Raw genomic sequence first — 24635 nt, 5'->3', positions numbered from 1 at the left:
ATTAGCTTGAATAATTTGGAGTCAGACATTGAGGTGAAACTAATAATAAATTATGTATATTATTCTCATATATTGAATAAGAAAATATTATTTTGTGGATTCATATACAGAAATACTGTAATACAGATAAACAGTACACAGATAGAGTGGTAAGCTGGTCTTTTAGAGAAGTGAGCGAGTGTGTATGTGCATGCAGTATTAACTGAATAAATGTTGTTGTATGCAAATATCAGGCACAGCTCTCTATAGCTGAAGGTCTCTCTCTGTTTGATTCGGTTATGGTTAAACAGACAGGACAACAAGCACACAAACCACTGAATGCTTTAGGACTGCTGTAAAAATTCACACAGTAGGAGAGCTCAAAATTACACACGTGTAATAAAAACAAATTGATGGGGACAGAAAGATCCCAGATAGATGTCATTTTAAACCTCACTGCTAACTGAAACATGATTAGCCAAACTTTTTAACTATGCTAACACAAATCCCGATTAGTCATCATATATGTTAGAAATAAACTAAAGACTAAGGGTTGTACATGTTCTCATACAAAAGCAGAGGGACATTCACAATGCAGTCTTTAGTCACGAGTGATGTCAATCATAAAGATTCAGATCAGACACTGGTGATTTAGCACTTCCTGTTCTCCTTGTGGCTACTATCTGTTCGAATCGCAGCTCAATTTAGTTTGAATGGCACAGTCTCATTCATTAGAGCCTAAATTGTTGCTTGCGCATTCCTCTAGGCTTAACTGCAAACAGTGGTTTGAGTTGTGAGTGAAATTTTACAAGCATCCACCAACCGCTTCCTGTTTGAGTGGCAGAGACTTCTAAAGGGTTTCATAATGGAAAATGGAGCCAAATCAGCACTAATGGCTCCAATATCTGTATTTCACTTATCATATCATGGTGTCACTGTACATTTTAATTGTTATATATTTATTGACATACTTGTCTGTATCTGAGTTTGTTTAAAGGCCCCAAGACCCCTAGTGATGTTGGGCTATGATAACAGCTATGATAACAACTAGTTGGGATCTGGGTGCTGGTTTGTGGTCAGTCTTGTTTACTTTGTTTGTTTCTTTTATTTTCTTTATTTTTTTTTTTGCTGGTCGATTGCAAAAACACAGATTCAAGTTTACCACTAGTATTATACCAAACTACTTATCTTTTAAATTTAAAGCGCTGTACATCTGTAATTAATATCTGTTATATATTTTTAAGTTGCCTATTTCCGTGTAAATTAAAAAATATATATTCTTGACATTATGGATTTTTCTTTAACAGTAGCCTATTGGTTCACATGCTCACCTGTGCATATATTCTTTCAGCACAGAGAGGTACTGAAGCTTTAAAAATATAGCCTATAGGCTTGATATGGACAACCCCACCTGCCCACGTCACAATTAAAAATAATAATAATAATAATAAAATTAAAACCTAAAAAAAAACCTGATGTCACACTAGTAATCTCGTTTGTTGTCTTCGCATGTGTTTTACAGATGTCATGGCGGCCGACCTACCGGAGCTCCAAGTTTCGAAACGTCTATGGCAAAGTGGCCAACCGAGAGCACTGCTTCGAGGGCATCCCGATCACAAAGAACGTCCATGACAACCACTTCTGCGCGGTCAACGCCAGGTTCCTCGCCATAGTAACGGAGAGCGCGGGAGGAGGATCTTTCGTCGTTATCCCGGTCACTCAGGTAACCACGACGACGCAGCACGCGCGCTTACTAGTGTCTTCTCTAGACAGAGTTGTTTTATGGCTTACACTAAATTCATGACCTACACAATGTAGGGCGTCAAACTAGCACAAACAGCGGCATGAATTATGCGAACTTTACAACAGCATTATTTTGGCGACTTATATGCAGGCAGAGAGTTTAAAATGAAGTTGTGTTTATGCAGACACCGGTAAGTGTTAAATGGGTGGAGTTGTAAAACCGTATTAGAAATGAGCTACAGGGGTGAAATGCCACTCATCAACGCCACCGTCCAATATACAGGCTAGTTTATTTATGTAGGCTGCCATGGAGATCTTGTCAGTTTTTATCTCGGAGGACAAATTTGCCACGACTAACTACATGGAATAACTACACAGTTATGGTTTTTAGTGTGTGTGTGAATACATATGAATTAAAATTCATGTCTTGAATTAAAAGAAAAAAAAATCAAGTTTTAGTAATAATCTACCCCAGTGCTCTTTGTGCTTGACTTTAATTTGTAGCAGACAGGTATGGGAATATTAAATCAAAGTTTGAGACATAAAGCACAAAAAAGGGAGCCTCAGTGCCTCAGCGAGCAAATATCTCTATATACAATATGATATTTATATATTTAAAAAAATAAAAACAAGTGCGTCAGGCAACCACCCATGCTGCATGCTGTAGAAAATGTGCATCTTAAGGTGAACTGTGATTAGTGTGCACACACTTGAACCTTGATGCATCAACCAGTGTGTTTGTCTATGGTCTTTGATTGCAAGACCAAACACCCAAGCCTTTCTATTAACTGCAAATATGCATAAACTCTGTCTAAAACAAAGCAATACTACAGAGGAGTGCTAATGGATGCTTTGCACAAATCCACATTTACATTAATTGGTAGAGAGAACATGAGCAGTGGTTACTGAACAGTGGAAAATCATAGATGAGTCATCCCTCGCCCTGTTATAAATGCACATGTGGTGCACACTTAAAGAAACCCACAGGCCTCTGTCTCTCACTCTCTCTTTCTGTGGAACACTTTACTTGGCTCTGTTGTAGAGTAATATGCATTTTCTTTGCAAGTAGGGGTGTTCGATATGACGATTTTTGATCGTGGACGATAAAAATGTCTCCACGATCTGCTTTTGAGGAAATATCGTAGTATCGTGCTACAGCGCGCATTCTATCAGCTGCAGTTCTGGCGCCTCCGTCTCAATAAACTGTACACCGCCACATACATTCACATCAGTGTTAACTCCGCGGTAGAGTTACTCTCACGGGACACTGCACTTATTCGCAATCACAAAAGTACATTATTCGGATCTGCTTTAAAGTCTGGCCGGTTAAATATTTTATTCACGTGCTGGTCTGAAGTGCGCTTTTTCTGAGCCCGTACACCTGAAGCGCGCGCACTAAAATCCTGTCAAACAGCGCCTGATCACTGAACTAAGTTATCTTTTACACTAATACTGTCAAAACACACAAGGTTTATGTATAGACTCCATTGGTTATGTCTAAAATGAAAGTAAACAGCTGAGAGAAAACGGATGCATGCCTCTGTATAGATGCGCGCAGGTCTTAAAGGGACAGTATTGAACATGCTGCCAACTGTCATCAAAGGGATAGTTCACCCTAAAATTTAATTTACTCTCACATGTTTCCCCAAACCTGTATTAATTTATTTCTTGTGCTGAACACAAAAGAAGATATTTTGAAGAATGTGGGTAACCAAACAGTTGCTGGTCCACATTGACTTGGATAGCAGGGGGGGGGGGGGGGAAATTACTATGGAATAAGTCACTGTGGACCAGCAACTGTTTGGTTTTCCACGTTCCTCAAAATAGCATTTATGTTCAGCAGAAGAAACTCGTTCGAGTTTAAAGCAACTTTTGAGTGAGTAAATGATGGTATAAATATAAAACACTTTTTATTTTGGGGTTAATTATTCCTTTAATGTTAATAAAACACCAAAACACAAAGAGAAAAATCACTCACTACTCTTGACTGAAAAACGTTAATACAGTTGATTTAATAGGAATCAATCTATATAGTGTTTTATTTTTATATTTGTAGATTCAATTTCTTGAATGCTCCTACTAAATACACCTATTGTACCTGAAAATAAAACACTGTTTTATTTGTATATTACGTGTATTTGTAATGTGTATCTTTTTTCTCATTTTTTAATAACAAAGATAAAATAATAATAAAGATTTTTATCTTCGCCCACTTTGGCCTAAATATCCGCCATTCTTTTTTCATATTTTTGTTACCTTGAAAGGCTTTGTCTTTATAACAGGGAAATTAGTTTGGCTGTAATGCTCAGACAACTTGCAAAATAGTAAAACCATCATGACAAAGAATCGTGATAAAATCGTGAATTGTGATTGTTCAAAAAAAATACCGTGATATGATATTTTTGCCATATCGCCCACCCCTATTTGCAAGGTTTAGATTTCCTTTGCACCAATACACAATCATTTCATGAAATCATTTTCATTCACCTACAATGAAAATATCTCTTTCAACACGATATTATCCAGAGAGCACAAGAAAGTCAAATTAATGAGCAAAATGTTGTGTTAGTACTATTGCCCTGATGACAAATGTAAAGTTTATAATTTTGAGAAGCACAAACATTTGTTTTTGCATCTTTTAAGAGCAAGTTGCCATCTCCATCACCATGAAGTCCCTCACCCAGTGGCTTACATGCTCTAAATTGAATCTTCCTGTTACCCTTTTTACAGGCCGAGCAAAAGCCTGAGCAGAGAGCAGATACTTTTCCTTTGATCTCTGGCTTTAATGCAGTTTAATGGACAAGCACTGGAAGCTGTAAACTTCTGGTCACTGACACTGATATAACAGTAGTGTGGACTAATCAATGTGCTCTGGCTGGAACATCTTTATATGTCTGCTTCATAAGGAAAGATAGAAGACAGGGGTTCTGCGGGGTAAATATATAGTTTATCCAGAAATTAATATCCTGTCACCATTTACTCACCCACACACCCTCGTGTTGTTTCAAACCTCTACGACTTTCTTTCATCTGCAAAAGAAGATATTTTGAAGAATGTTTATAACCAGTCACCATTGACTTCTATTGTATGGCAAAAATAAAAATTAAAAATGAGGCATTTCTCAAAATGTCTTCTTTTACGTTCCAGAGAAAAAAGAAAGTCATGATAACAATTTTTCCGTGAGCTATCCTGTTTTGTAACAATGTTACTGACTCCTAAAGATACAAAATGCAAAGTTAGTGAATTTAAATGTAACTCCAAATTCCACCTCCACAGCAAGTGGCCAGACTGCACGAAAGCACAGACAGAAAAAAATGACTCACACACCATTTATCATTGACATGACAATGAGATTTTGGCGCACAGCCTCTGATGTCCCATTCTTCTCTTCAGTCATCTCCGCTCTTTATTCTGTCTATTCTTCTGTCCCTCCTCTTGAGCGCATCCGGTCATGCTACACTGCCCATTGGGCCTGAAGACCCTCGGTCATGGTTTCAGCCAACTTGGATAAAGTATCAATAGCACTTTTGTGATGAACATTCAGAGTCGCCCAGTTAATGTGTGATGTAGAAGGCCAGCTTTGTGCCCTTAATGTGCTCATTCCACAGTGTTTGTGACTCCAACTGGGCTCCCAGGCCTTGGAAAAGAGCTCAGTCCCTCTGACTTCCGCATATGTGTTTCTTTGGACACCACGTGGGGCTGTTTTTCCCCAGCTTCTTCATCCTCCTTCTCCCTTGTGTCCCTGTCTTTCTCTGTCTAGCACTGACAGCTCCCTGCAAAGTTTGCATACTTACTGTATTACTGAGAAATTCTCTGTCACATCACTGAAATCTGCCATAGAGATCATAGAAATTACTGTGAAGCTATTTAATAACTGACAATAGTTCAGCCTTAGTTGCATTATATACTGTGTGTAACAAATATATAAACTTTAAGAGTTTTGCTTTTTAGATTTTTATAGCCAATTTTTGTAGTTAAATACGTGAAGTTTGGCAGTTTAATTCAATTTTTTTGTTGTTGTTGTAATGTGTGTATGTAGCTTATTAAATCTCTCTAATGGGTTTATTCAGTCCAAGACATTAGTCTATATTACAGGGACAACTGTCTGATTAAGAATAAGCAATTCTCATAGTAAAATCCAGACACATGGGAGCAATATAGTGGCAGAACATTGGATTTTCAAATGGAATTCCTCATATGACAAAGGAGCTTCAGTTGTGGAATGGAAACTGCATTCAGAAACCATGATGAGATGGCCCAGGGAAAGAGAGAGAGAAAAAAAAAAAAGAGCATGAATAGAAGACTGTGGTATTTGCAATGATGTCATCATTAGCTGTTTAACCATTTGGAAATGAAACCGTTCCTTTCCTTGACCTGCTAAGCGGCTGTTGACAGAAACTTCTGTGAATGATAATGTGTGAGGTGGTGCTGTAATGGTTTGGGATGATATCGAAATTCTTAAAATAATGCAGGCTCAAGCAGTCAGGCGTATAGTTACACGCATACACACACATATATAAAAGGCAGTTGGGCCATCTGGCAACACTGATAGGAAACTGCCAACCAGTTCAAACTACTTTAACATGCCCAAAAGTGCTTTTTACTAGACCCACACCCATTTTTATAATGCCCCAGTTAGCATACAGTAAGCTCGGAAAACTGAAATGCCCTTTGTTTAGAATTTTGTTTCTGAAACCATGGAAAATGTTGGACTTGAACAGGCTTTAGTAGAGCCAGCCATGTTCTGATGATGTGGTAGGGTAAACTCCATACTCCTCCTGCTGTCTCTGAATATCTACAACAGAATAATAATTATTTGTTAGGCTCTGCCAATCTTCAATTTGTAGCAAATAATTTATTAAGATGTGGTTCACCCTCATGTTGTTCCCAACCTGTAAGACCTTTGTTCATCTTCAAAACACAAATTAAGATATTTTTGATGGAATCTGAGAGCTTTCTGACCCTGCATAGACATCAACACAACTGACACATTCAAGGCCCATACATTTAGTAAAGACATTGTTAAAATAGTTCATGTGATATCAGTGGTTTGAAGCTATGAGAATACTCTGCGTGTAAAGAAAACAAAAATAAGGACTTTATTCAACCATTTCTTCTCTTCCTTGTCAGTCTTCGCCACACATTCACGAACGTACCACAACACATGCATGTGCATTCCTCTGCTTGTAATGCACACATCCGGGTTCTACGTCAGGATGCCGGCTCCTGTGTCAGCAGCACCACACGCATGCGTGTCTGTGTAAAGAGTGACACAGAAGAGAAGAATTGTTGAATAAAGTTGTTATTTTAGTTTTCTTTGCACATAAAAAAGTATTCTTGTAGCTTCATACCATTAAGGTTGAACCTCTGATGTCGCATGCTATATTTTAAAGATGTCCTTGCTACCTTTCTGGGCCTTGAACGTGTCAATAGTATTGCTGTTTATGGAGGGTCAGAAAGCTCTCAGATTTCATCAAATATAGCTTAATTTGTGTTCCAAAGATTAATGAAGGTCTTACAGGTTTGGAACGACATGAGGGTGAGAAATTAATGAATAATAATTAAATAATTTTTATTTTTGGGTGAACTGTCACTTTAATTAGCAAAAATTACCATTTTGTAATATGATATCATTTTGCAAATGCAGAATGTGCACGCAAACTATCTTATGTTTCCCTGTGATAAAAATTTAATAAAGTAAATCTTTTGTTTATACTGTTACATGAGAGGAAACGATATTTGCACCATTTAACATTTAGAAAAATGTTGTTTCCCACTCTTAAGCTCTAGCACAGCCTGGTCTAGTGAGTCATCACTCATTCACTATTGTGTTTAGCATAGTTATTTAGAGAGTAAAATTATAACCTCTAGCCCCAAAATGTGCATTCAGAAATGTGTTTGGTGTGAGGACTCATAAACATAATAGCATCATAACCGAACCTGAAGTTCTATAAACCTGTATACAATAGACACTGATATAGCATACTCTATGGGCTGTCCCTTAATAATGGTATATTGACTTAATATATAGATGTAGATATTCATGTGACACTAATTGAAGTGTGGCTCAGCAGTGACTGAGCCATAGACCTTCCCTACTAAGGATGTTTGAATTTGTCCTCTAAGAAAACACCATATTTTTTAAAACAATGTGCTGTTAAAGTTATGGCAGTCTAGACTGTAGGCATATCCACTGACATCATAATTAGTGTAATCACATGGCTGTTCCTCGCGCATCATTGTGCTGCTCACAATAGAGGGTGTGGCTAAATATATTATCTCCTTTTGTCTCTGGCTGTAAGATTTCAGACAACTACTCAGCCTGATCTGCAGCCAACACATCTGTGTCAACAACTACCCGCTGCCAACACACTCCTTCACACAAATCCGTAACTATTTTGCACAAAGAATAACAATAAGCAAGAATACAAAATGAAGTGATTGCAGAGAGGAAACTGAGAAACAAAGAGAAAGCTAGGCGTAAAAAGCAAAAGCGCCTCCCTTCAACACTTTGTCCTGTGCATATATGAAATTTCCCTCAGAGAAAATCATAATCAAGGTTGTACATTAGTTGTCGTGATGCTTTACCAAAATATTGGCAAATGCAATTAAAAGATTATTAAAATTGCCATATTATACCTTTAGTTATTCAGTTATTAATTAGCAACTAATAAATGCCCTGTTTGTGCAAGTTGTTTTGGTTCTAATAGTTCTAATAAATTTGCTTTTTGATTTGAATCAAATAAAAAAACAATAAGCACAGGATCAGTCTAACAGCTATATATAGTCTTGGAAAACACATTCACAAGTGTAAATGAGTGCTTTGGCCACAGTAGTAAAAGCTTTTACATTTTATAATTGGTCATATTTTCTGTGTTCTTTTGAGTTTTGATCTCCTGTGGGAAATCAAGGACAAATTCTATTAAATGAACACCCCTCGAGCAATTGCAGTGCTAATTTAATGCAATAATCTAACGCAGAGCAAACCACAGACATGATTTCCATCATGCTAATCTAGGAGAATAGCACAGAGAGCACAGACATGGAAACAGAGAAAATGTGTGACAGCCAGGAGTTCATTGCTATAATGTATGCTACCAAAAAGCAACATACTATTCAGTATCAAGCTGCTTTTGGTTTTTCATCTCTCTTGACTAAGATTTAAGCATCCATAATTTCTTCAACAATGACTTCTCTGATATTAGAGCACCAACAGTACTATCTCTCTGCATTGTGCTGAAGGGCTGATGTATAGATTTAGAGTCTTTCATAAGCAGCACACTCAGGGTGCACTCATGCATGACCTGAACTACAAATCCCACAGGACCTCAGAAGGAGGTCAATGGACTAAAGTTACATCAAACATTCATGACTTCATGACTAATGCTCTGTCTACTGCTCACTGTATGACTGCAGTTATGTAGCGCCACAGAGTGGACATTTGTGTGTATTACAATGGAGCTTTATTTGTGCATATATAAGACATCTCATAAAATGTGAATGTTTTCATATATATATATATATATATATATATATATATATATATATATATATATATATATATATATACATCTTGTTTTGTTTGTCCATACATTCTTTTGTTTGTATTCTTAGAAAAACATCAGATCAGTAACCTGTACTTCCTCCTGCAGTTTGGCCGTATCGACCCTCACTATCCAAAGGTCTGCGGTCACCAAGGCAAGGTGCTGGACATCAAATGGAATCCTTTCCATGACAACATAATCGCTTCTTGTTCAGAGGACTCTTCTGTGAGTAAACTTAATGTTCAAAATCACCACAATAGTCAAATTAGTCAGCATCATTTAAATAAACAGTGGAAACCTCTTTCTGTGCAGTGATTGTTTTTGTTTTCAGAAATGGACATTTACATTTACAGCATTTACATGTCACAAATATCACTTAAATAGAAACTTTATTTATGAATGAGGCATTTATATAGCGCTTTATTGTGTATTGCAATACAACCCAAAGCGCTTTACAATCGTGTGTGGGGGGGTCTCTCCTCAACCACCACCAGTGTGCAGCATCCACTTGGATGGTGCGACGGCGCCAATGCGCTCACCACACCAGCTACAGGTGGAGAGGAGAGAGAGGCAGTGGATGGGGATTATTGAGAAGCCATGATTGACAAGGGCCAGTGGAGGGAATTTGGCCAGGACACCAGGGTTACACCCCTACTCTTTACGATGAGTGTTATGGGATTTTTAATGACCAAAGAGAGTCAGGACCTCGGTTTAACGTCTCATCCAAAAGACGGTGCTTTTTTACAGTATAGTGTCCCCATCAGGGACCCACACAGACTGCAGAGTGAGCACCCCCTGCTGGCCTCACTAACACCTCTTCCAACAGCAACCTAGTTTTCCCAGGAGGTATCCGATCCAGGTACTGACCAGGCTCAGCCCTGCTTAGCTTCCATGGGCAACCGGTCTTGGGCTGTAGGGTGATATGGCTGTGGTTATTAAACCTAAACCAATACATCACAGGGATATACGTATATTAGGAAAGGCATAAACATTTAAATGTAATTTTCATGTGTGTACTTTTGTTTTACATAAATCATAATAAATAACACTGCAAATAACAATATAAAATAATATAATATAATAAAAATGAAGAAAAAAATTAAATGAATAAAGAACAAAAATTGACATTAATTTAAACACACACACACACGCGCACACTCAAAATGTTGCCCAAAATGCCTTGCTCAATATCACAATAGGTATAGAGCAGGTGAAAACATATGATGATGATTAGATGGCTCTCAGGAATACTTGATCACTGTAATGCTTCAGTATGTTATATGTTGTATTTGTCATTTGTAATAACTAACCTGACATTAGAGTTTAAAACGGACTTCATATTTTAATGGTGCTATTGATTCAAAAGTGATATTTGTGTGTGTTCTGCATGTGTATGTGAATGTGTCAGGTGCGAATATGGGAGATTCCTGATGGTGGACTGAGGAGGAGTTTGACAGAGTCTGTATTAGAACTGTACGGCCACAGCAGGCGTGTGGGGCTCATAGAGTGGCACCCAACCACTAGTGGGATTCTCTTCAGTGCTGGCTATGACTACAAGGTAATGAAATCTTTTGTAACATTTTTAAATTTAGTAATATGAGCTATACAGTTAAAACATCTAATCAATATTTGATCATTTAAAATAACAGTGTGGACGGTCAGTACTAAAGATTGTATTCTGATTGTCCATAATATAAACTTGAAAGTGCCACTCACAAAAATAAAACTGGCGAAAGACTGTACTGAAGGTTTGACTATTGGGTTTTTTCTTTCTGTAGATCCTCATTTGGAATCTTGAGATTGGAGAGCCAGTGAAAATGATTGACTGTCACACAGATGTGATCCTCTGTATGTCATTTAACACAGAGGGCAGCCTGCTGGCCACCAGCTGCAAGGACAAGAAGCTCCGCGTCATCGAGCCCCGCTCTGGCAAAGTGCTACAGGTGTGGATTGTGTTCATTTAGTCTTAAAGTACATGCAAATAAAAATGAATGCAGCCTTGGTGAGCATAAGAGACTTCTTTAAAAAAATATATATATATCGACCCCAAAATATTTGAACGGTATTGCATTTTTTATTTATAAAAATGTTTCATTAACAAATAAACCATACACAGAGAATAACACACTCTTTCATTTATATAATAATCATAATTTTTCATTGAGTAAAATTTTACTTATTTTTGTTTTATATTGTCAAGCAGGAGGCGAACGTTAAAAACCACAAAGTGAACCGTGTTGTGTTCCTAGGCAACATGAAACGACTCCTAACGACAGGTGTGTCTCGCTGGAACACACGCCAGATTGCTCTCTGGGACCAGGTGAGAAGAACCTGTGTATGTGTGTGGGTCAGGTTTTGACCTGATCAAATATCCCCACAAGGGTAGTTAAACCTGAAATCACCTACATTCTGTGACCAGTCAATGATCCCTGTAAGGAAAACCAATTAATGAACACAAAATATTGTCTAAAATGTAAATGCTAAAATGAGGGTCAGTGCTAGGGGTTTGTGTAGTTTTAGGGGTTACAATATATCATTAGTTCAGTCTAAAGACAAATAAAGTCAATGGTAACACTTCACCATGACAGATAAACAAATGCATGTCTGTTTTTGTGTGATTAATTCCCAAAACTCATCCAGAAATACACATTGTCCCTGATGTCTGCATTACCCTAAAGATTACCACATGCTGAAAGTCATTATGTTTTCTTCTCAGCATCTTCCCTGTAATTATTGTGTGATAATCACATTCATTGTTCTTTGTAAGTGTAGCTAAACAGCTACACTCCACTACTCTCTATAACTCAAAGTTATTTGCTCTCATGACAGGAGGATCTGTCCATGCCAATCATTGAGGAGGAGATTGACGGCCTTTCAGGACTGCTTTTCCCTTTCTATGATGCAGACACACATATGCTCTACTTAGCAGGCAAGGTACATATTCTCAATACTGTTAAGGATTCTTACTTGCTTGTAATGCTTGTACTGTAAATTTGCAAGACGTTCAAACGTTTAGGATCAGTAAGGGTTTTTTAACAACATAAGAAATGTTGCTTGAGCACTGAAGACTGGAGTAATGGCTGCTGAAAGTTCAGCTTTACCATCACAGATAAAACTTTTGAAAATATATTCAAATAGAGTTTTATCATGATGGTTTAAATTGTAATAATATTTCACAGTATTACTTTTGATAGTATTTTAAGCCTTGATGAGCATAAGAGACGTCTTTCAAAAACATTCAAAACAAATCCCAACCCCAAACTGCTGAATGGCATATTTAGAAATATATTAGATATATCAATATTTTGTTTCAATTATGTATTGAAAAGTCATATTGATGCATCAGTAGGGCGTCATACGTTGATATAACAGTTGCTTGAACTGCCATCACAAATGATCACCTTAGAAAAAAAATGTAATTGTCTTTGAACTGACTAAGACGGTGTAATTGCAGGGTGATGGGAACATCCGGTACTATGAGATCACCCTGGAGAAACCCTACCTGCAGTATCTCATGGAGTTCAGGTCCCCTGCACCACAGAAAGGGCTCGGTAAAACTGAATCCACAGCCTTCGATGATCACACTACACCAGCAATGTCTGTAAAATGGTGTAGGAAACTTTCCAAATTAACCCTAGAATGCAAAATACCCAAAACAGAAACAAAACCATCTACACAAATTGATAAAGGGGATTAAAATGGATTCAGTGGTACTTTTCATAGAAAGGCATCCTTGTTTTCTTCATTTTCAGTGCAATGAAATCAAGAAAATAATTTGTTGATAATGTGCATTTGTTGACTTTGACAGCATTCAAAATTTTATTTCTGAATCTATGATCAAAATGTGTAAATGATAGTCTTATGAGGAATATAAAGAATATCACAGAATTCTATTTTTTTTTTAATTAACAAAAATATTCCAAAAATATCAAGTAATTTGACTGTCTTTATGCAATCTAGGGTTAAACCTGGAATTTTGTATGTATTACCTTAGCGCTTTTATTTTCTCAGTAGGTTCTCTCTCTTAGTAAACCAACTATGTGCTGTGTTATGGTCTCTTCAATATCAAGATAAAACCAAGAATAAGCATGCCAATTACCAGTGCCAACTTCTCATGCGTTCCTCTCTCATGTGTGTGTTCTGATAGGAGTGATGCCAAAGCATGGGCTGGATGTAGGAGCGTGTGAAGTCTTCAGGTTTTATAAATTGGTGACTCTAAAGGGCCTGATTGAGCCAATCTCTATGATTGTACCTAGAAGGGTGAGCATAAGCACCATGAAGCTATTAGTTCACAGACCACGCTTCCCAGTTAAATGAATCATTTGGAGTTACACTGAAGGATGAGAAAAATTTGTGCTAGACGTATCCCTTGTGTGAGGTCTATAATTGAGTATCCTGCCAAAATGTCTCTTTTTAAGCAAACAGTCTGACAGGATGGAGGAATCCATCACCTCTCTGTTGCTGGTGTAACCGTCGCCTCAGTTAGATGAGAGTAGTGAGCCATGTAATAACCTCCATGTGAGACACAGCATGTCCGTTTTGTGCTCTGTACAGAATGGACAGCGGCAGGTTGGCCCATTATCGGAGGGCTTTAAAAACAGTGGGAGAGACAGCCTCTTATCAACACCACAATTTTAAAACACACCCCAATAAATCCAGTGGCAGTTCTGTTTCAGTGCAAACGGTCCTGATACAAGTCAATCCATATCTATCATTCATGATAGAGGGCGAATCAGCCAACCTTTTAACCCAGGGGTGTAATAAATTACATTTATAATTGTATTTAACAGTATGAATTTGGTTATGAATATTATGTATGCATACATATGTTCAATAATTGTTTTTATGTTATATCTGATATCTTTTTTTTTTTTTTTTACCACTGTTGCCTTTAACTTGCCATTTTTATGGAACAGTTTTTTGTAAAGCTACTTTGTACAAATAGATTTTAAAATATGTTTCTTTAATATTTGGTAGAAAAAAATACACAGTGAAGGTTTCATGTTTAATATTGTAATATTTAAATATTAATTAAATACGTTTTTTTTTTATTTTAGTAAAATGACTAGGCAAATATATAATTATTTACTACTATAAATTAATTTGGAAAACAACACATACCATTTTATTTCATTTATTTATCACATAATACCTATTCTGGTAACACTTTATTTTAAGGTGTCATAATACATAATACATAATACAGTAATTACCTAATTAAGTACTTAGTAGTAGCCGTTGTGCTTACATGAAACAAAATGTACTTACCATGTAACTAAGTTATGGAACAGCCTGTAATTACAGTTTGTAATTATGTAGATGTAATAGGCAGCTACTGTTACACATATGTAACAGGCCGAGTCTGTTACACAGCTACTAGCACACTTAAGTACAATCTTGATACACTTTATTTTAAGTAGCTTATGCCTGTGTAATATTCTGTAATTGTAATGTAATTAGAAATGTATTACATGTATTTAAGCTGTGTACTGGTGGGTTAAATCAAACTAAGGTGCAGCTGGATACGGTGTACAGTATAAATATACATGAAGTACACTTAAGTACAGTCTTGATACACTTTATTTTAAGTAGCTTATGTCTGTGTACTTACATTTATAATTACGTTGTATAAAGTCTGCAACACATATGTAACAATATGTAACAGTAGCTGCTTATTACATGCACATAATTACAAACTGTAATTACAGGCAGTTCCATAACTTAGTTACATGGTAAGTACATTTTGTTTCATGTAAGTACAACGGCTACTACTAAGTGCTTAACGGTAATTACTCTGTATTATGGACACATTAAAATAAAGTGTTACCCATATGCTTTGTACTTGTACTAACTGCCTTTATAATTTAGGAAGGAGATCGTCATAGTTGGAGGTTGCAGGCATTAGATATTTTGAAAACCTCTAGTTTTACTCATACCCAAAATATTAGTAATTTTGCTTTATTTGTAGCAGAAGCCTTGGAATTCAGCAAAACCACATGAACCTGTAAGAATAAGTGCCTGAATACCTGGAATTATTTCACTCGGATACTGAGTTACCTTTTCATCCAAAGTTTCTCACAGTGCACTAATTACACATCCTGGAGCATCCCTAAGTGCTCTGCACAATGAACACAGTGATAATAGTGCTCTTTCTGTGAGCCTCTGGATTCCACATATTAGTTTAGACTGAACATTAACCTGCCCAGAGCCTAACACATCAACTAAATCTAATGAAAAACTTAAATCTTACTGTACAAATAACAGTAAATGAACAGTAAATTGAAAACCCTCTTTCTTTGCAGTCAGAGACATATCAGGAGGACATATATCCCATGACTCCTGGGACAGAACCTGCTCTGTCTGCCGATGAGTGGCTCAGTGGAATCAACCGAGGTAAAGACCTGCAGTTATTTTCAGAATAAAAATATTTGAAAAGAAAGATAAAGGCTAAAATTAATCGAATTCATGTCTGTATGTACACATCTAGGTCCGGTGCTCATGTCCTTGAAAGAGGGCTACAACAGACCAAACAAGCTGGTGTTCAAGGCTCCTGTGAAGGAGAAGAAGGGTGGAGTGGTCAATGGGATTGACCTGCTAGAAAACGTGCCTCCCCGTACAGAGAATGAGGTGTTATCGTAATTCTGTTAAGATTTATTATGGTTGTTGAAAGGACAGTTTAGCCAGTCCAGTTTCTGGCTGAGAGGTGTTTATATACAGTAGGTGTGTGTGTAACCCTGTACGTATTGTTCTGCAGCTCTTGCGGATGTTCTTCAGGCAGCAGGAAGAGTTGCGGCGACTGAAGGACGAACTTACGCAGAAGGACATTAAGATTCGACAGCTTGAGCTGGAGCTCAATAACATAAGGAACAGCCCAAATATCAACAACAATAACAACAGCAACAGCAGCAGCAGCAATGGTAGCAGCATTTGACATTGGATCTGTGCTGTGTCTATTGATTTCTGAAAGTGACACACTATAAGCCCTGAGCGCTGCTGAAACACACAGGCTTCCTTTTGCCTAAAACTCCAATATCCCTCCTCTAAGACCACAGGAGAGCAAGTGCTTGTCTTTATAAAGCAGTGTTTCGCTCTGACCCCCAGTGTTGACCCCACAGCTGCTGTGTGCTAAGTCGACTTTATTGGAGTGATGATTCACTAGCCCTGTGAAAACTGTCCCATCACGTGACCTTCAGTCACACTGTCGGTCTACCTGCAGTGGATTGATTCTCTCTATGGATTGGTTTTGGTACAAGCTATTCATTGCATTGCCATCTCATAATTGTAGACTAAATTTAATTAATAGAATTATTTATTTCTTTTTTTCTCTCTCTTTGTGCTACTTAGCCTCATTCTAAACAGCTTAATAAACTCCATATAGAGAAGAAATGTGTTTTAATAAGGTCAAACAGACGTGCTTCACTCATCAAGCTGTTATCTCATGTAAACACTAGGTCTATTGCATCATTTTGATATGACCCACAGTGCCGTTTTAATGTAGAAACTCAAACACCACAGAGCAGCAATCTTGCACGACAGATGATATTTATCCAGCTGACTTGCTCCTCAATCTAGAAGTATTGGGTTTGTACTAATATAAGCTGGGGAATTTGTAGCTTCACATAATTTAGATCCTTCTCACACTTTTCAATGTGAAATATGTTCAAATCAGTTTATAGAGGCAATTCAAATGGGTTTTGAAGTTAAACTAATTACACTTTGCACCAGATGAAAACATTCACAAAGGCCACAAATTGTAAAATCCAATTATGAAAAGAATTAGTAATAGATGTAGTTTTAGAGACCTACACTGTAGTTCCGTAGGAAAGTAAAGTTTAAAGAGGACGTGACAAAAAGAAAGTTCAAGGAATTAAAGAATGAGAGGCAGAAATTGGTTACATTTTTGATTCAGTAAGTTGAATGAATGGTATAGCGACTTTATTTTAAAGACTGACTGTGATTTATAAAGCATAATGAAGCATTGTTACTTTCTTGTTACATTTAAATCAAACCTATTTATTGATTTCCGTTTTCAGTTCATACCTTCACATGAAATGTTTCAAGTTTTCAGGTTTGTAGCTTGTTACCATGAATTTACTGTGTCCTTTCCGTCCTGTAACATTCTAATTATTGACCCTTTTAAACACACTGCTTCTTAGATGGGATGTAAGCTCTTATGAAGTGCATTGTGTTCCGCTTTGAACTTTCAATGTAAACCCTTTCAAATGTTTTATTGCAAAGTGTACAAATTCCTTGTGGGCAAATATATTATGCGCCACCGCCACGAAACACTCCAGGTGCAGTCACGCTCTTCAGTGCTCTCTAAACGTTACCCTATTAATTATGATTTAAAACATTTATTTTGGAGGGACAAACTGGACCAGCTCGTTCTTTACAGTTGAATGGCACATTTACTCGACCACCTATGAGCTGATGTGTTCAAATGTTATCCCTTTTAAAGTATTCAGGTCCCTAAATGAAATTTCATCAGTGGTTACAAATAACCTCACTCGACCAGCACGAAAAGGAAAGTGTGAATTTAGCAAGTGAGTGTTTGACATTTTCCTGCTGTCGCTATTTAATGAAAACAATATGAGCCTCTAGCTTTGTAAATATTTTGCTTCATAAAACAATAACACAAACTCCAGCAGCTCTTGCTTCGTTATTGCATAGTAATAGCGCGTTTTGAGGAGAAAGTGCATTTGAGGTATTTTGACATTAGGGGGCGGTAAAGCCATAGTCTTGCTCAACTCAGCACATAGGCCTACACTGGCCATGAAACAGACTACACAGCACCCTCTTAACATGTTAAAGAGCAGTTCAGACACAAGCAGTAGTGCTTAGAAAACGCTGGGTAATAATAATACTGGGGCTAGCTAAATGGGCAAAACAGTGAGGAACCAGTACTTTATGTAGCCAGTAGCTACATTCCAAGTCTTGTGCCTTATACTTATGCATCATTTTAGATGTTGGGGTGAAGTAGTTATTCATTTGTTCACATTGTGAGGTGCCAGAATAGTTATGTTGTACTCAGGCCCCTTTCATTTGGTGTCAGACAAGGCGCTCACTGCCTACACAAGCACAATTAATGTAGAAATATTTCGTGCTGACAATGCCTGAAGAATTATGAGGCAAGACATTAGGCTAACCTTTGTCTTAGATTAAAATGAAGAACATTAATTGGTAATCACTACTCCGTATTTCACTATTCATTATGATTAACTGACTAACTAAAGCATGTTGCACAAAAGGTAATTGCATGCAAGGTAAAAAAACTCTTCCTGAGGAAGAACACTGTAATGTGCTGAGCTGAATTTACTTGAATGGTACATCAAATCTAACTGTCTAGACTGAGACTAGCCGTAGTTGACCTTTGATCTCAGATACACACACACAAAAAAAAATGGCAATCTGTTCCCACAGATCATAAGAGACACCTCAGTTACTCTGTATGCAATGCTTTCATGCTCATGTTAACAAAGCACATGCTTATACAGTAAATATTCATTTGAACAAAAATGCTGACTTCTATTCATGTGAAATCTTAAGTCTTCTTTTAATAAAAAGTTCAATCAGTATGATCTGACAACTGGATACAGCTCAGTTAAAATTGCGTATGCTTTCTATTTAAATTGGCATGATGCTTCTGAATACTTACACAATATTCAGTCACGTATCATCAAAAATATACAAGCTATTTTCCCTGAGCTTCACAATGCAATTTCACGTCATATATTCAGTTAACCCGCAATATCAGTGGCGAGATGATATACACTTGTCATCTCTGCACAAGACTTCAAATACATAATCTATTGATCAAGTATGTAATCACATCTAATTACAATAAGTGGATTTTCTGTGGCTGTCAGAACAGAGAACTTCAAATTATAGAGCCTCTTGCGTTTTTATTCATTTTATTACAGTTAATGGTTACAACTGAGATTATTTGTGAAAATGTCTGCCATTATCAAAGGGAATCAGAAAAAAAATATATTTGGTCATTATTTACAAAGAACACGAAACCTCTGAACTATCCACACAAAAGGGAGAAGGGGTTTAGGGCTCATTTGACAAGGGCAGACATTCGGCTCTTAACATTAAAAAAATAAAATAAAATAAATCACATTGAGAGGTTGAACTGTGCATGTCCAAGCAGACATCATGATGTATTCTTCAAGCCTAAACAGCACGTCACATGGTGGTGGTGGTGATGATGATGAAAACACCAAAGAAATAAAATACACAAAAGATGCAATAAAAAAGTGGGTTAGAAAATGTTCTTCCTTGAAATCCAGTAGTCAACTTTAAAATAGAGTCAGCCATGCACTTCTAAAAGGTTTTTGGTTGTTTTTTCTTTTTTAATACATAAGTCATCACCAGCATTTAGGCATCAACAGTAAAGACAGGGAAAAATTACAAGAGCATACTGGTCTTTTTTTCCAACAATAATAAATTTCCACACTGTGTTGTCAGCCATTTGAAGAGCTTTTGGAGAAAATGAAGGGAATCAAACTGAAAGTACAAACCAAACCAAAAGAAAACAACAACAACATCAACAACAAAAAAGCTAAAAACAAATATTTAAACTGTGTCCTCGTTTATACTAACCCACCCCCTACCATTTGAATACCTCCCCAAACCATCGCAAAGTGACAATAGGACAGATATACAGGGGTTAAACGGTCAGATCACAATGGGGGGAGTGCATGTTCAGTCATCATCTTCCTCCCCTTCCTCATCCAGCTCTCTTTTCCTCTTCTGACCCCGCTCCTCCTCTGTAAACAAAACACAGAAGCACCAGAAGTTTCGTTTACTCTTACTCTCACACTGCTTACCAGCATTCACTTCACGGGTGATACAAACGCTTCATCTATTCACTTACCAAAGTCTTCCTCATCATCTACCTCACCGTCATTTAACTCTTCTTCCTCCTCTTCCTGAAAGCGTGCGAAAAAGGCACAAATTGACACCATGTACGTGTATTTGTAAGCAAAAAAGGAACCATCATTATTTTCCGGCATTAACCTCTCCGCTAATGTCCTCTTCTTCCTCCTCTTCTCCCTCTTCCTCATCATCCTCCTCTCCCTCTTCTTCATCTTCATCTCCTGGAGCTGCATCTTCATCATACTCCTCCTCTTCTCCCTCTGCAAACAAAATTAGGTCAATGACAAATGAATTCCTTCATCTCAGTTTAAAAACTGATACATCTTGAAGCACGGTGTCAGTCAGACTCTTCAGAAACATACCATCTTCATCATCCTCGTCGTCGTCTAGGCCTTCGACGTAAGCTTCGGCGTCAGAGTCTGGTGCTTCTTTATCCTCTTTGTCATAGCCGTCGAGATATGTCAACTGAGGGAGCAGCTTGAAAACATTTTCTCTGTAGTCATTCAGGTTTGTCACCTCACAGTTGAACAAGTCTAAACTTTTGAGGCTTTCCAATTTTTTCTGTTGGGAAAAAGACAGGAGGACAAATTAATAATAATAATAATAATAATAATAAATTGGCGTAGTTTTTGTCATTTCAAGCCATTAAAAATCCAAGTCAACTTTTTTGTGCCAAGCAACAACAGAATTATTTAGATGTGTTATTCAAAAATGTTAATAACAGTACTTTAAAGCCTCTCAACAGTGTTATCATTGTGTGTGCGATCTATATCTATATCTAATATATATATATATATATATAAAAATCATCAATTAAAAATATTTCATCAGTAAGTTGATCAACTCCACTTGTTTACACCTCCTATGATACTATAAACGCATCTTACCAGGGGTTCGATGGTGCTGAGGTCTTTAATTTTGTTGCCGCTGAGGTTGAGATGGGTGAGGTTGGGACATTTCTCTGCCAGTACCTCCAGACCCCCTGAGATTCTGTTATCGCTAAGCTCGAGCTGTGGAAAACATGATTCAGTGCCATATTAATAAAACTGGCAAAGACTTCACACAATCCCAAAAAATATTTTTGATACTTCTGAAGTAGTGGTCAAGAAAGCACCCATTACCTTTTTGAGTTTGTTTAGCTTTGGCAAATTGGCAACTGATGTTAAGCCTACGTTGATTGTGCTTAAAAATTCCAGTTCCTCAAACTCATCAGTGAGGCCCTCAATTTTGCCCTCATTTGACCGACAGTTGTCGAGCACAAGCTCTTTCACCTGTTAAAGGGCACATGAGATGAAATGTTATGATTAATGAATACAGCATTTGTTAAAGTCTCCACCTCAGAGGCTTAAATTCAGCCACAGCAGAGCTGTTTCTAACTTTTGCAGCACCGTGTGTGTTTACTTCCATCATGTTGACCCACCAAAAAAAAAAAAAAAAAAAAAAATTGTGGGAAAATCTTTCTCTCTATAGATCACACCGTTATCAGCAAATACTTGGGGGAACAAATAAAACAGCTTCTATTCTTAACACAATATGAATATATTAATCAGATTAGAATGAGGGGGGAAGATAGCAGATAACGTTAAACACGTCGCCACGACCGAATCGGGCGCCATTCAGTTGTAAAGTTTACTTCAGCATGCGGTCTACAGTACCAGATAGGGGTGCATGTTTCGGTGCTTTGACAAAATCTCACATTTGACTCCCTATCCAACAAAATGGCTGACTCCGCAACAAGCGGCGTACATTGTTTTCCTGTGGGTAGAGCATTTTTACTATAGTGCGTGCGTGCTCGAACAGCAAAGTAAAGACGCGTAAACGATAGCCTGGGTGTTACACAAATGCATTACATTGTCTTGGAAGAGCAAAGACACGAGGACGGACCCAAGAATTCACGAGTAGGAGGGGCAGAGAGGCGCATGATAATGCAACGGAGTCACTCTTTAAGCGAAAGGTATTGACTTTCACGGAATAAAAATGAAATTCCCGGCTTCGTACACGCTCGACTCTCTATATTCAACTGTTCTGGTCGGTTCAAAGCATAGAGACGTCGGCAACGATTCTCTGCTCGATTAAATATCGTGCGTCTTTGTTGCTGGTTAAAATGGCGGCTTGTCCTAGATCTTGCAACTAGAGCAGCGCAGCTTCAAGTTGCGTAGGGCTCACATAAGCGCCCAGTCTGTGTCAATAACAAGCAAAGCCACACGGCTGAAAATCTCTTTATCCTGCCAGTGGAGACGCACAGAAGCGCTCAGAATACGGTTATGACATTTTAATTACGAGTTCTATTACAGCGTATTTGGGTATGCGTAAAGGGGCAATAACAGGGACCTTGATAACGTTGCACTGAATTGATCAGAGACGGTAGCTACACTTGTGGGAATTGATACATAGTAAGAAAAACACGGAGGACATTTAAGAAAGAGAGTGCCGATCTGGTCTTTGCATTCTGGCAATGTCGTCGACATATAATGCAGTTTTAAATAGGTTTGGGCACCTTTACGCAACTAGATATGCTGTGACACGATTCCTTTCTATACCGCGATTGAACAACAAATGCGCTCGTTTTCCCATCTAAATCAAATGGGCGACTATTAGTAACGTGCTAGAAGCCCTCGAGAAGATCCCGCCTAAGTATTTACACAACTTTTCTTTGATTGAGAAACGTAAATGCTTTCGATTTAGACTAAAATCCTTCAATAAAAGCCTTTTGCTGGAGAGATGCCACGAAATGTATTTGACCGATCGGGTTATCGCAAGCTATCTGTCAAATCGCCTGCACAGCAATTCACAAAAATGCGTCCCACAACAAGTTAGCGAACTGGCCAACGACCACTGTGACTGGCAAGTATGAATGTTGAATTGAAAATGGATGTGCGAAAGTGTGAGAGAGGCATGAACTGACGGCAGGCGACTTTTGCAGCACTGAGGATGCAAAGGAAAAGGGCGCGTTCAGGGGCTACAAAGTTACAAATATGGCTTCTCACGCCGCTTCCCTTGTTTATACACTGAATGCATGGGGCTCTTGCAGTTTCCGAGCACAGCATCACCAAAAGGTCTCGCGAAAGTTGGGAAAAAATATTCAGTAAAACTGCTGAACTTATGGGCTGTGTATAGGTACACTGCGATAACAATATCCAAGGCTCTAGGCTTGTAACAAAGTCGCCGCAAACTTTTCATTCAAGACATCAACTTGACGCGTGCACATCTAGCGTTGTCCATCCACGCAGAACTACTCTAGCCAACAGTTTTATTAAAATCATATCACTCAGCAATTAATAAAGATGCTTACGTCTGACGGCGTCCGGTTCCGCAACTCCAGGTGAATTCTCTTTTTCATATCCATCTTACTGAACTCTAAATGAGTGATTTAAACCAAAGAGCGCAGTTAGACTTGGAGTCTTCGCTGCACATTCAGCTATAGCCTCTTAACAAACTAGCTATTGCGAGTCTCACAAACATGATGCCTCAGTGGGTGGGAGCTGGGTGTGGGATTGTCGTCACCGGCGACCAATTAGAAGCGCGGAATGGAATGTGAAAACACTCACAACCACACTGACGACCAATCAGCGGTCGATCACAAACTGGGTGGGGTTACAGGAACTGTTAGGTTGATCCGGCGAATCTGTTTTAGGGTGACATCTATGCGATAAAATCAACCGAACTGTCGAAGGCGCAGAGACTAAACAGGGGTATGCGAGTTGCTTTAGTTTTGAGTGGCTTTATCCACACTTCGACCAGGATATAGGAGTTACAGGAACACAAAGACGTTTTGAAATAAACTGACGCGCGTTGGTTTCAATACAATGCAACGCTCGTGGAAGTGAGGGCTGTGCACGTATTAAATATTTTGTCAAACTACTGCTTTCTGTCTCGAAGTACATAGTTTCCTGGCAGGTAAGTACAGTCACTTTGGACTGATGGATGGTAGACCGTCAGGAAAACACGACCCCTCCCCCTTTTGGAGGGAATGCACGGCGGCGACCACCGAGACTATCTGCGCTAAAATCTTTATTACTTTCCTAGTTTACGCGGTGAACCCTGGGGATTTTTCACAATGCTTGTCACAATAAAGGGTATTTCTCACAGTGTGGGCTTTAAATGAGTTAGCCCTCTTTATATAAACGCTGATATGTAAATAATAGCCTATAATGGTTTAAACAGATGAAGCGTAATATTTCAACGCGAAACAGTGAATGGTTGCATAACAAAACATACGAAAACACGCTATCTATGAGGCGAAAAGTGGTGATACGACATACAGCGGTGTAGTTTAATTATTACAAACGAGCCCCGCTACAGCAGAGCCCATGAGTTACCAGTAGCCACTGGTCTTATTAAAAACAAGTTTGTCACATGCACTTGACTGCCACATCGCACACTCCAACCACGGGCCCACGCTTTTTCCTACAGTTCAAACCAGCCAATCGTATTTCAGGGGGAGCATTCACTTCCGCTTCTCGCTTTGACTATTGTTGGTATTGAGGG

At 38.1% G+C, this 24635-nt stretch overlaps 2 protein-coding genes across 7 annotated transcripts in view; one reads left to right on the top strand and one right to left on the bottom strand.

Moving 5' to 3' along the window:
- coro2ba (coronin, actin binding protein, 2Ba) overlaps nt 1-17905 on the top strand; it is a 46413-nt gene extending 28508 nt beyond the window's left edge. For 2 of the 6 annotated variants that reach the window (XM_058780456.1, XM_058780460.1), the window contains exons 2-12: nt 1502-1702; nt 9375-9491; nt 10675-10824; nt 11045-11209; nt 11467-11586; nt 12096-12200; nt 12721-12817; nt 13414-13526; nt 15569-15659; nt 15754-15893; nt 16021-17905. In XM_058780456.1, coding sequence (XP_058636439.1) covers nt 1502-1702; nt 9375-9491; nt 10675-10824; nt 11045-11209; nt 11467-11586; nt 12096-12200; nt 12721-12817; nt 13414-13526; nt 15569-15659; nt 15754-15893; nt 16021-16197 — 1476 coding nt within the window. In that variant the 3' untranslated portion in view covers nt 16198-17905. Of the gene's footprint in view, nt 1; nt 1055-1501; nt 1703-9374; nt 9492-10674; nt 10825-11044; nt 11210-11466; nt 11587-12095; nt 12201-12720; nt 12818-13413; nt 13527-15568; nt 15660-15753; nt 15894-16020 lie in introns of those variants that run through there. The other 4 variants (XM_058780462.1, XM_058780461.1, XM_058780459.1 and 1 more) reach the window with 4 other exon arrangements.
- Nucleotides 17906-18800: 895 nt separating this feature from the next.
- On the bottom strand, nt 18801-23615 carry anp32a (acidic (leucine-rich) nuclear phosphoprotein 32 family, member A). The gene is made up of 7 exons (XM_058780463.1): nt 23440-23615; nt 21269-21418; nt 21035-21157; nt 20510-20708; nt 20289-20407; nt 20146-20200; nt 18801-20038 (listed from the first exon to the last, which is right to left on the bottom strand). Exons 1-7 carry the CDS (start codon nt 23491-23493, stop codon nt 19974-19976), a joined length of 765 nt encoding a protein of 254 aa, XP_058636446.1. The 5' UTR covers nt 23494-23615; the 3' UTR covers nt 18801-19973.
- Between the last annotated feature and the right edge of the window lie 1020 nt (nt 23616-24635).

The sequence above is a fragment of the Onychostoma macrolepis genome, chromosome 07 (genome assembly GCF_012432095.1).
Source record: "Onychostoma macrolepis isolate SWU-2019 chromosome 07, ASM1243209v1, whole genome shotgun sequence".
In the NCBI taxonomy this organism is placed as follows: domain Eukaryota; kingdom Metazoa; phylum Chordata; class Actinopteri; order Cypriniformes; family Cyprinidae; genus Onychostoma; species Onychostoma macrolepis.
Note: the sequence above shows the minus strand (reverse complement) of the source record. Positions and strands in the feature narration are given on the sequence as shown.

Excerpts from the sequence above, each read along its gene's own strand:
- anp32a (XM_058780463.1), bottom strand. The coding sequence starts at position 23,493 with ATGGATATGAAAAAGAGAATTCACCTGGAGTTGCGGAACCGGACGCCG. Across the intron at positions 20,201-20,288 it reads AAGAGGACATTAGCGGAGAG|GAAGAGGAGGAAGAAGAGTT; the intron begins GTTAATGCCGGA and ends GCACGCTTTCAG. Across the intron at positions 20,039-20,145 it reads AGATGATGAGGAAGACTTTG|AGGAGGAGCGGGGTCAGAAG; the intron begins GTAAGTGAATAG and ends TTTTGTTTACAG.